At 39.4% G+C, this 13,098-nt stretch overlaps 1 protein-coding gene across 5 annotated transcripts in view; it reads left to right on the forward strand.

Moving 5' to 3' along the window:
• RUNDC3B (RUN domain containing 3B) overlaps positions 1–13,098 on the forward strand; it is a 173,122-nt gene that overhangs the window by 133,161 nt on the left and 26,863 nt on the right. For 3 of the 5 annotated variants that reach the window (XM_069587703.1, XM_069587704.1, XM_069587707.1), the window contains one exon: positions 12,093–12,239. The exons of the other annotated variants lie outside the window; for them this stretch is intronic. In XM_069587703.1, the coding sequence (XP_069443804.1) occupies positions 12,093–12,239 (147 nt within the window). The remainder of the gene's footprint in view (positions 1–12,092; positions 12,240–13,098) is intronic. 5 annotated transcript variants of the gene reach the window in all.

Genomic DNA, 13,098 nt, shown 5'->3' on the forward strand with positions numbered 1-13,098 from the left:
ATTTGCTGTACTTGCCATCAGAACTTGCCTTGTAAACATCGGCTTCAAATGTGTTAGCTTATCAACATTAAAAATTGCCTCATATCATGGACCTCTGGGGTTACTTAGGAATACTTGGAGCCACAGATATTAAATGGTAAGTTCCAAGTGTTATATGCCTTATGTATAACTAGAGGCTGAAAGTAAAACTTCATCGTGAACATCAGCACCTTATCTGAGGTGAGTGGGGAAAGGAGCAAAATGAGGGAGAAAGGATAACCCTGAAGTATGGAGACACAGAACAAGGAATCAAATAAATGAACAGAATAATAGCTTTGAATTGACTGAGCACTGCTATCAAAATATAGAGTATGGGATTCTACATCTTTTAAAAGAGCTTGTAAGTAACAGTAGACTTGAGCCTAATCTCTGAAAGGAAAGAAAGAGACCAAACTGGAAATTTTCTTTTCGTCTTTCATTTAGAATAATGAGTGTAATATTGAGGGTACCAAAAAAATGTGTGATTTCATTTTTGACACCAGGGTACTCTGGCTGAAACCCTTGCTTTAAGTGCCAATTGCAGCTAAAGACAAAAGAAGGTGATTTGTTGGGAGCAGTGGTTTAGAAATGCTAAGAGGAGGGATGAAATTTACATTCCAATAAGAAGGAAAACATTTGATAAACGACATTTGGACATGGTCAACCCTGATCTCCCCCTCACATACCTGGCCCATGTTCTTTTTAGGTATCTTCAGTGATAGCTCTATTCCTGGTTGTTGTTCAGTTGCTAAGTTGTGTCTGACTCTTTGCAGACCCTTGAAGTATATATAGCACACCAGTCTCCATTGTCCTCAAATATCTCCCAGAGTTTGCTCAAATTCATGTCCATTGAGTCACTGACGCCATCCAGCCATCTCATCCTCTGTTGCCCCCTTCTCCTCCTGCCCTCGATCTTTCCCAGCATCAGGGTCTTTTCCAGTGAGTTGTCTCTTTGCATCAGGTGGTCAAAGTGTTGGAGCTTCAGCTTCAGCGTCAGTCCTTCCATTGAATAGTCAGGGTCGATCTCCTTTGGGATGGACTGGTCTTCTCATTGTCCAGGGACTCTCGAGAGTCTTCTCCAGCACCACAGTTTATGGGCATCAGTGCTTTGGCTCTCAGTCTTCTTTATGGGCCGAATCTCACATGACTACTGGAAAAACCATACCTTTGACTATACAGATTTTGTCAGCAAAGTGGTGTCTTTGCCTAACTTTCCTCCCAGGGAGCAAGTGTCTTTTAATTTCATGGCTGCAGTCACCATCTGCAGTGATTTTGAAGTCCAAGAAAATAAAACCTGCCACTGTTTCCATTTTTTGCCCTCCTATTTGCCATGAAGTGTTGGGACTGGATGCCATGATCTTAGTTTTTTTAATGTTGAGTTTTAAGCCAGTTTTTTCCTTTTTCTCTTTCACCCTCATAAGGAGGCTCTTTAGTTTCTCTTCTCTTCATGCCATTAGAGTGGTGTTATCTGCATATCTGAGGCTGTGAAAAATTTCTTCTGGCAATTTTTTTTAATGTTGAGATATATTTAAAAATCTTTATAATTGAATGATAATTGCTTTACAATATTGAGTTGGCTTCTGCCATATATCAACATGAATCAACCATAGGTATACATATGTCCCCTCCGTCTTGAACCTCCCTCCCACTTCCAATCCCATCCTGCTGCCAGCAATCTTGATTCCAGTGTGTGATTCATCCAGCCCAGCATTTCGCATGATATACTCTGCATAGAAGTTAAATAAACAGGGTGACAATATACAGACTTATCTTACTGCCTTCCCAATTTTGAGCCAGTCCATTGTTTCATGTCTGTTTCTAACTGTTGCTTCTTGACCCACATACAGATTTCTCGAGAGACAGGTAAGGTGGTCTGGTACTCCCGTCTCTTTCAGAATTTTCCACAGTTTGTTGTGATCCACACAGTCAAAGGCTTTTGTGTAGTCAATGAAGCAGAAGTAGATATTTTTCTGGAATTCCCTTGATTTCTCTATGATCCAGTGAATGCTGGCAATTTGATCTCTGGTTCCTCTACCTTTTCTAAACCCAGCTTTTACATCTGGAAGTTCTTGGTTCATTTGCTGCTAAAGCCTAGCTTGAAGGATTTCGAGTATAACCTGAATATCACGTGAAATGAGTGTAGTTATATGGTAGTTTGAACAATCTTTGGCATTGCCCTTCTTTGGGATTGAAATGACAAATGAAATTTTCAAGTCCTGTGACTACTCAGTTTTCCAAATCTGATGCCATACTGCATGCAGCACTTTAACACTTAATCTCTTCTGCTTCTATTAGGTCCTTACGATTTCTGTCATTTAACAAGCCCATCCATGCATGAACTGTTCCCTTGGTATCTCTAATTTCCTTGAAGAGATCTCTAGTCTTTCCCATTCTATTGTTTTCCTCTATTTCTTTGCATTGTTCTTTTAAGAAGCCCTTCTTATCTCTCCTTGCTATTCTCTGGAACTCTGCATCTTTCCCTTTCTCCTTTGCCTTTTGCTTCTCTTCTTTCCTCAGCTATTTGTAAAGCCTCCTCAGAGAACCACTTTTCCTTCTAGCATTTCTTTCTCTTTGGGATGGTTTTCGTCACTGCCTCCTGTACAGTGTTATTAACCTCTGTCCATAATTCGTCTGGCACTCTGTCTACCAGGTCTAATCCCTTGAATCTATTAATTACCTCTACTGTATAATCATAAAGGATTTGATTTAGGTCATACCTGAATGGCCAAGTGGTTTTTCCCTACTTTCTTCAATTTAAGCCTGAATTTTGCTATAAGGAGCTGATGATCTGAGCTACAGTCAGCGCCAGGTCTTGCTTTTTGCTGACTGTATAGAGCTTCTCCATCTTTGGCTGCAAAGAACATAATTAATCTGATTTCTGTATTAACCACCTGGTGATGTCCATGTGATGGTAATGGTCATAGTGGAGAGTTCTGACAAAACATGGTCCACCAGAGGAGGGAATGGCAAACCACTCCAGTATTCTTGCCAATAGAACCCCATGAACTATCTAAACAGGCAAAAAATATGACACAGAAAGAAGAGACTGGCTCAAGTTGAAAGGTGTCCAGTATGCTACGGAGGAAGGAAGGAGAAATAGCTCCAAAAAGAATGAAGAGGCTGAGCCAAAGCAGAAACAATGCCCAGTTCTAGATGTGTCTGGTGGTGAGAGTAAAATCCAGTGCTGTAAAGAACAATATGGCATAGGAACCTGGAATGTTAGGTCCATGAATCAAGGTAAATTGGATGTGGTCAAGCAGGAGATGGCAAGATTGAATGTCAACTTCTTAGGAATCAGTGAACCAAAATGGATAGGAAAGGGAAAATTTAATTCAGATGACCATTGTATCTACTATAACCTTCAGTGGTAAAGAATCTGCCTGCAATGCAGGAGGTGCAGGAGACACAGGTTTGACCCCTGGGTCAGGGAGATCCCCTGGAGAAGAAAATGGCAACCCACTCCAGTATTCTTGCCTGAAAAATCCCATAGACAGAGGAACCTGTTGAGCTATAGTCCATGGGGTCACAAAGAGTCAGACACAACCGAAGCAATTAAGCATTCATGCATTATATCTACTACTGTGGGCAAGAGTCCCTTAGAAGAAATGGAGTAGCCTTCATAGTCAACAAAAGAGTCTGAAATGCAGTACTTGTGTGCAATCTCAAAAATGATAGGCTGATCTTGGTTGGTTTCCAAGGCAAACCATTCAACATCACAGTAATCCAAGTCTGTGCCCTAACCACTAATGCCAAGGAACCTGAAGTTCCAATTTTATGAAGACCTACAATACCTTCTAGAACTAACACTAAAAAAAAAAAATAGATATGCTTTTCATCATAGGAACTGGAACGTAAAAGTAGGAAGTCAAAAGATACATGGAGTAACAAGCAAGTTTGGCTTTGGAGTACAAAATGAAGCAGGGCAAAGGCTAACAAAGTTTTGCCAAGAGAACGCACTGGTCATAGCAAACACCCTCTTCCAGTAACACTAGGGATGACTTTACAAATTGACATCACCAGATGGTCAATACCGAAATCAGAGTGATGATTACATTCTTTGCAGCCAAAGATGGAGAAGCTCTATACAGTCAGCAAAAACAAGGCCTGGAGCTGATTGTGGCTCAGATCATCAGCTCCTTATAGCAAAATTCAGGCTTAAAATAAAAAAGGTCGGGAAAACCACTAGTCCATTCAGATATAACCTAAATCAAATGCCTTATGATTATACAGTAGAGGTGATGAATAGGTTCAAGAGATTAGATCTGGTAGACAGTACCTGAATAACTATGGACAGAGGTTCATGACATGGTACAGTAGGCAGTGACTAAAACCATCAAGAAAAAGAAATACAAGAAGGAAAAGTGGTTGTCTGAGGAGGCTTTACAAATAGTCGAGGAAAGAAGAGAAATGAAAAGCAAGGGAGAAAGGGAAAAATAGACCCAACTGAATGCAGAGTTCCAGAGAATAGCAAGGAGAGATAAGAAGGGCTTCTTTAATGAACAATGCAAAGAAATAGAGGAAAACAATAGAATGGGAAAGACTAGAGATCTCTTCAAGAAAATTGGAGATACCAAAGAAAATTTCGTGCAAGGATGGGCATGATAAAGGACAAAAACAGTAAAGACTTAACAGAGGCAGAAGAGATTAAGAAGAGGTGGCAGGAATACACAGAAGAACTATACAGAAAAGGTCTTGAGGACACAGATAACCATGATGGTGTGATGACTCACCTAAAACCACACATCCTGGAATGTGAAGTCAAGTGGAACTTAGGCTCTGCAAAAGCCTCGGACTCTGTGGATTACAACAAACTGTGGAAAATTTTTAAAGAAACGGGAACACCAGACTGCCTAACCTGCATCCTGAGAAACCTGTATGCAGGTAAAGAAGTAACCATTAGAACCTTATATGGAACAACTGACTGGTTCAAAATTGGGAAAGGAATACAGCAAGGCTGTGTACTGCCACCCTGTTTATTCAACTTCTGTGCAGAGTACATCATGTGAAATGCTGGGCTGGATGAGGTATAAGCTGGAATCAAGATTGCTGGGAGAAATATTAACAACTTCAGATATGCAGATGATGCCACTCTAATGGCCAAACGCAAAGAGGAACTAAAGAACCTCTTGATGAAGGTAAAGGAGAGTGGAAAAGCTGGCTTAAAACTCAGCACTAAAAAACCAAGATCATGGCATCTGGTTCCATCACTTCATGGCAAATAGGAGTCAAAAACATGGAAGCAGTGACAAGTTTTCTCTTGGGCTCCCAAATCACTTGGGATGGTGACTGCAGCCATGAAATAGAAGACACTTGCTTCTTGGAAAGAAGGCTTTGACAAACCTAAACAGCTTATTAAAAAACAGTCAGCACTTTGCTGACATAGGTCTGTATAGTCAAAGTTCTGGTTTTTCTAGTAGTCATGTGCAGATGTTCGAGTGGACCATAAAGAAGGCTGAGTGCTGAAGAATTGATGCTTTCAAACTGTGGTGTTGGAGAAGACTCTTAGCCCTTTTGCACAGCAAGAAGATGAAACTGGTCAATCCTAAGGGAAATCAACCCTGAATATTCATTGAAAGGACTGATGCTGAAGCTCCAATACTTTGGCCATGTAATGGGAAGAGCCGACTTATTGGAAAAGACCCTGATGCTGGGAAAGATTGAAGGCAAAGGAGAAGAGACAGCAGAGGATGAGATCTTTGGATAACATCACTGATTCAATGGACATGAACTTGGGTGAGCTTCGGGAGATGGTGAGGGACAGGGAAGCCTTGGCAGTGCTGTAGTCCACGGAGTCACAAAGAGTCGGGCATGAATTAGTGACTGAACAACAGCAGTGTCCATGTGTAGTGCTGTCTCTTGTATTGTTGGAAGAGGATGTTTGCTATGACCAGTGTGTTCTCTTGGAAAAACTCCGTTAGCCTTTGCCTTACTTCATTTTGTACTCCGACCTGTTATTCCAGCTATCTCTTGACTTCCTACTTTTGCATTCCAATCCCTGTGATGAAAAGGATGTATTTTTTTTGGTGTTAGTTCTAGAAGGTATTGTAGGTCTTCATAGAACTGGTCAATTTCAGATTCTTTGGCATCGGTGGTTGGGACATAGACTTAGATTACATATTCTTTGTATGTATTTTCAGTAATAGCTCTATTCCTGGAACAGAATCTAAATTCTTTAGGTAGCTAATAGGAATGTAAAAAGACAGACTTTTGAGCTGTCTTTTCCTCCCTGAAAACAATCAGCCTAAATTAATTCTTATGCCAAAGAGGCACATTTTTAGGGTGGCAGATATTGCTGCCTTACAGAATTAATATCCAGAATATTTAAGGACCTTATACAACTCAGTAGCAAAAATAACTTTTTTTAAATAGGTGAAGGACTTGAATAGACATTTCTCCAAAGAAGGCATAGGAATTACCTAGCAGGTATGTGTGGAAAGGTGTTCAACTTCACTAATCATCCGGGAAAAAATTAAAAGTAGAACTACTGTATGGTCCCTCAGTCCCACTTCTGAGTATTTACCCAAAGGGAGGGAAATTAGTATTGTTATCAAACCCAAGTTCATGTGCCCCATGCACAGTGAGACCAAACAAACTGAACAGTCAGACTTGGGAGCGAGGAAAGGTTTGTTGATCAAAAGGGTGCTGACCAAGACGATGGAAGACAAAGGTTTGTCTCAGATCCATCTTACTGGCTGGCCAGGGCATAGTGGTCGTAAAAGCAACAGTTGGGATGAGGGTTGCAGGGGCCATGACCTTCTTCTCATTGGTTAGTGGTAATGTAACAGAATGGTATTGCAGGAATCTTTATCATCGACCTTTCAGCCAGTCTGAGGTCCAGTGCTTGTACCTAGTATGTCATCCCCATCCCCCACCTGGGTGGGGGTCTTAGTTCCTACAGAACAACTCAAAAATATGTGTCAGGTTGTTAGGTATATCCCTTGAGGAGGAATTAAGACTCTGTTATCACTGAGCTATTTTTTTTTAGTGTTTTATCTTTAATTGGAAGATAATTACTTTACAATATTGTGTTGGTTTCTGCCATACAGCAACATTCTTGAACCTCCCTCCCACCTCCCACCTCATCTCATCCCTCTAGGTTGTCAAGGAGCACCAGATTTGGGCTCCCTGCATCATACAGCATATTCCCACTGGCTATCTATTTTACATATGGTAACGTACATGTGTCCATGTTACTCTCAATTGGTCCACCGTCTCCTTCCCCCACTGTGTCCATAAGTGTTTTCTCTGTGGCTGTGTCTCCACTTGCGCCCTGAAAGTAGGCTTATCAGTACCACCTTTCTAGATTCCCTATATATATGTGAATATAAGAAGTTTGTTTTCTTCTTTCTGACTTATCTGTTTGATAGGCTCTTGGTTCATCCACCTCACTAGAACTGACTCAAATGCATTTCTTTTTATGGCTTAGTATTCCGTTGTATATATGTACCACAGCTTCTTTACCTATTCATCTGTTGATGGGTATCTAGGTTTCTTCCATGTCCTAGCTATTATAAATAGTGCTGCAGTGAACACTGGGGTATATGTTTTTTTCAGTTACTGTTTTCTCGAAGTATATGCCCAATAGTAGGATTGTTGGGTCATGTGGTAGTTTTATTCCTAGTTTTTTAAGGAATATCCATACTGTTATACTGGAGAAGGAAATGGCAACCCACTCCAGTATTCTTGCCTGGAGAATCCTATGGACAGAGGAACCCAGCAGGCTACAGTCCAGAGGGGTTACAAAGAGTCAAACACAACTGAGTGACTGAACAACAACACAATATTCTGTTATACATAGTGGCTGTATGAATTTATATTCCCACCAACAGTGCAAGGGGGTTTCCTTTTCTCTACACCCTCTCCAGCATTTATTATTTGTAGATTTTTTGATGATGGCCATTCTGACTGGTATGATGTAATACCTCATTGTAGTTTTGATTTTCATTTCTCTAATAATGAGCAATGTTGAGTATTTTTCTATGTGACTGTTGGCCATCTGTATGTCTTCTTTGGAGAAATGTCTGTTTAGGTCTTCTGCCCACTTTTTGATTGGGTTGTTTGTTTTTCTGGTATTGAGCTGCATGAGCTACTTGTATATTTTGGAGATTAATCTTTTGTCAGTTGTTTTATTTGATGTTATTTTCTCCCATTCTGAGGGTAGTCTTCACCTTTTTTATAGTTTCCTTTGCTGTGCAAAAACTTTTTATTAGTTAGGTCCCACTTGTTTATTTTTATTTCCATTACTCTAGAAAGTGGCTCATAGAGGATCTTGATGTAATTTTTGTCAAAAAGCGTTCTGCCTGTGTTTTCCTCTAAGAATTTTATAGTTTCTGGTCTTAGCATTTGGTCTTCAATTCATTTTGAGTGTATATTTGTGTGTGGTATTAGGAAGTGTTCTAATTTCATTCTTTTACATGTAGCTGTCAGTTTTCGCAGCGCCACTTATGGAAGAGACTGTCTTTTCTCCATTGTATGTTCTTGCCCCCTTTATCAAGGACAGGGTGCCCATGGGTGTGTAATTTTATCTCTGGGCATTCCATCTTGTTCCATTGGTCTATATTTCTGCTTTTGTGCCAGTACTATATTGTCTCGGTGATTGTAGCTTTGTAGTATAGTCTGAAGTCAGGAAGTTGATTCCTCCAGCTCCATTCTTTTCCTTCAAAATTGCTTTGCCTTTTTGGGGTCTTTTCTGTTTCCATACAAGTTGTGAAATTTTTTTGTTTTAGTTTTGTGAAAAATGCCATTGGTAATTTGATAGAGATTGCATTGAATCTGTGGATTGCTTCCAGTAGGATTGTCATTTTCACAGTGTCCATTTCTCCCAATCCAGGAACATGATATATCTCCCCAATTGTTTGTATCATCTTTGATTTCCGTTGTCAGTCTGCTATAATTTTCTGTTTATGTGAGCTGTTGTTTCTTGACTGCTTTTCCTTTGTGTCTGCATTCCCTCATTTCCCTAAATTCAAAACTGCTTGAATCTCTTCTTTGGAACTCAGGGAAGGCCTAGGAGATTAAAGCCTTTCTCTTGAAGCGATAGCACACTGTCATGTTAATTTCAGCGTTAGTAATAGTAACCAAGAGATAGAGGTAATTTCAGCGTCCATGTGTCCATGGATGAATGGATAAAGAATATGTGATATATAAGACACTGTGTCTATATACAAACATAGACAATGGATGATAATGCAGCCTTAAAAATGAAGGAAATCCTACCATTCACGACAACATGGACGACATTATGCTAAGTGAAATGAACTAGATGCAGGAAGACAAAGACTGTATGACCCCACTCATGTGTGAGCTCCAGAGAAGTCAGATTCACAGAAATGGAGTGGAATGCCTGTTATCAGAGCCTGGAGAGGCAGGGATTTAGGGAGATAAAGTTCAGGAGTACAGAGTTTCTATGATGTGAGATGAACAAATTCTGGAGATCTAATGTATGACAAAGTGACTGTTTTAACATTATTGTATACTTGAGATTTTCTAACAGGGTAGATCTTAAGTGTTCTCATCACACAGAAAAGAAGTTAACTATGTTAGGTGTTGGATGTGTTAATTAGTTTGAGTATGATTATTATTTCACATTGTATATCAAATCATCAAGTTGTTTACTTTAGATATACAATTTTAAATTATCAATTATGCTTCAGTAAAGCTGAGGAGGATAAGACTGAATTGTGTGCGTGTGGCCAAATTCCTAAATAATTCCTACTGAGAATCTAAAGAGAAATTAGTTATCCACCAATTCAGAGGTAAATACTACAGGAAAGCTGTTAAAAATTAGCTGGAATACATATATTATTTCTACTTTCTTAGTAAATTAAACAATTTTCTCTTAGTGCATCTTTCTGTAGAATTATTAACCTTAAATGTTAGCAGCAGGCCGAGCTCCTTCAGATGGTTGGGAAATAGGAATGTCTCTTTACTGGTACATTTTGATCAGGACCTCACTGCTAGAACAAATAAACTGCTTGTCTGTTTATCACCCTAAGAGAACTCTGGTCAAGATTTGGAATTCAGGGGTGGGGTTCTCAACCTAACCAGTTCACTTGCCTGCCCCCTAGTGTACGGGGGTGGTAAGAGCAAGGGTCCCCATACCAGGATCCTCCAGGAAGCTTTCCTTTCCACAGCTTCAGGGCAAGCGCTAGGATTTCCTCTGTCCACATTCCTCACAGATGGTGGAACCAGGTGTGGCATGGATGAAAAACTAGGCCTGTTCAATACACTGAAATCTCTTATATCCTGTTCCAGAGGACAAGCAGGTTCCCACAGAAAAAAACAATATCTGATTCATCAATGGGCAAAAATTATCCACGGGCAAATAGTGTGTAAAAAGTTCTGTGAAAATTCAGTCCCTTTTTCCATTCTACGGGGTGTAAAAGCTTTCACTTTCCACAACATATTCTGAAGTGGAGGTGGTGCACTTACTTTTCATTAACTGAGTTTTGCCAGTGTCCTTTCCTCAGATGCCTATGTGCCTTTCTTGTATTCTGCTGTGAATATTTCCTGTGGGCCAGTTATGACTTCGAGATTCTGTTCTCCAGTGAAAACCACTGGAAACCCTAAAGAGTATGTGAAAGAGAAAAATGTAGTAATAGAGCCCCAAATAAAGATAGTTTATTTTAATAGATTCTCTGGGCAGTAACCACCATTTCTGCTTTACACAATTTTTCTGTCAGTCTTAGAAGTTTTCTAATCCCTCTTTACTGTTTTTGTAAAAACTAATGTTAAAGTACCATAGAACCTTTTTAAAATGTACCTTTAAAGTACTTTTAAAAATGTACCTTTTTAGAATGTTTCATTCCTTCTCTAGTGAAATGAGGTAGTTGAACCTTGCCTAAGGTAGTATCTTAATGGGAGACATTCTCACTGAACTCTGCCTATTTCATTTCTAGCATTCCAATTTTAGGAGAAAGTCTGTTGTTTACATCAGATAATGTTTCTCTATGGACATAGTGGAACAGATGTTTTAAATGCACACAGATAAAATCAGATCTCTGTAAAATGAGAATATTTGTCTGTAGCTTGTAGAGACATTTAAAAGTGGGATTACTCCATTAGAATCGTGGTTGATAGCCAGTGGTGTTGTGCAGGTTGGCCTTCTCTAGTGCAGGATTGTCATGCTAGCTAGTACAGTGATGACTGTCTGTCACCCACAACAGGACTGTGGTCTACGAAAGTTAGTGGAAAGCACATTTTACTTCCTGCCTCTGAGCTGATTGTTCAGAACCTTGGGACGCTAAAGTCCTGGACTCCTGCTTGGGAATGCAGGTTGCCTAGGTGATATTTTAAGGTATTTTAGAGGTAGAATTAGAGCTTTGCAAAAAGAATTATGCTTTTAATTGAACTAACAGTTCAAATGTTGAATTAGTTTTGTGAAATTGAAATATTGGTAGAAAGCTAGTTCTTTTCTAAGTTGTATTAATGAGTAATAGCTTTACAAAAGATGAAAATAAAACCATGAGTTGTTACAGTGGCTTCATTCTGTAGAAAATTTCCTGTAGAGTATATGGTTCAATGCAGTTGTCATTGAGGAAATTATTTTCATGAAGATTTACTGGTAGTTATTTCTATCAAGAACAGTTACAGGAACCTCATAGTTTTTATTTTATATTTTTCTATATTTTATTTTTATTTAATTCTTTTGTTTACTATTACTTCAACATTGTGAATTTTGAAGCTAGATAATCATACAGATGGAATCTGCACTCTCTTTTATGTTTTTATTGGCATCTGATCACCTGTAACTTTTAAGATATCACCATTATTTTTAGTTAAGATGTCAAGTGCAGCTTGGGTCCCTTAGTCCGTTATAATATCTCTGGGGAAAAGATGGGAAGCCTGAATTTCACAGGCAGCGATTTGTTACAGCAGGTAGAGAAAGAATGAGAAACACATACTGCAGGAGACAGAGCAGTCTTAGCCCAACCAGCCTTCCTGTAGTTCTGTCCCCAGTCTGTTAACATTCCGTTTTTAAAAGGTGCATTTGGGGGCCTAAATTGATACCATTAGGTTCCTCTGCCATTGCAGAACAGTGAAGCCAAAAGCACTCACCATCTTAATATTCACAGGACTGTGCTAAAGAATAATGATTTAAGATCGAGACAAGAGTTAACTGCCCACCTCACCAACCAGTGGCCTTCCCCAGGAGCTCTGGATGTCAATGCTGTTGCCTTGGATACGTTGCTTTACCGAAAACACAATAAACAGTGGTATGAGTAAGTGTAACACTTTTTTTTTTTTTCCCCCAACTAATTACAAACTTAGTTGTACTGAAACATATGACTGTCCACTTTGGTTTCTAATACTTTTCTGAATTCATTATTAGCTCAGAGCAAAAGTAGGATTTAAGACTATTTTGGCTTGGTAAGGTTATATTAAGGCAGTGAATGTGGTAATGTTACAAAACCAAGGCACCCTGGAGAAGTAAAGACATTGAGAAATGCTTATGTAGTGTTACATTAGCTACCTACTTTTCGTTTACTGAATCTTCAGCCAGTCCTTCAGTTATGTCAGTGAGCTTGTATTTAATGAGCCATCTATATTTTAATTCTAGCTGTGGTGTTTGTTTTTACGTTAGAACTAATTTTCATGCTTGAACACAAAATTCCATGTCATAAAAGGATAGAAAGAAATTTACTTGTTCTTGGTGGGTCTGAAAGAGTTCTGTTCATTTTTCAATAAATCTAATTTTGGGGGGATATTGAAGATAATCACTCCACCCATGGCCACAAGATCCTTTTCCTTTTTCTTTGTCCCAGGATTCAGGACTGTTTCACTTAGAAACTGTTTCCCCTGTTGAGAGCCGCACAATCTTAGGCTCTCTTTCTTTAGGTAGTCTTCATTTCAGAACTTGGAAATCGTGTTACCTTCTTTTGGCTTTTAGTCACTTTCCCATCATGGTAATTGTTTTCAGTGTCTTTATTGTCATATCTTCAGCTGACTTTTCTGATAGTTTTCCCTGCTCCCCCTCCATCTCCTTCGGTTCTCTCTCCCCTTACCTTTGTCCCTCCTTCATCTGTTTCCCGGTCTCCTCCCTCTCTTCTCTCTCCTTTTTTTTCATCCCCCTCTCTCTTT

The sequence above is a fragment of the Ovis canadensis genome, chromosome 4 (assembly GCF_042477335.2).
Source record: "Ovis canadensis isolate MfBH-ARS-UI-01 breed Bighorn chromosome 4, ARS-UI_OviCan_v2, whole genome shotgun sequence".
Taxonomy (NCBI): Eukaryota; Metazoa; Chordata; class Mammalia; order Artiodactyla; family Bovidae; genus Ovis; species Ovis canadensis.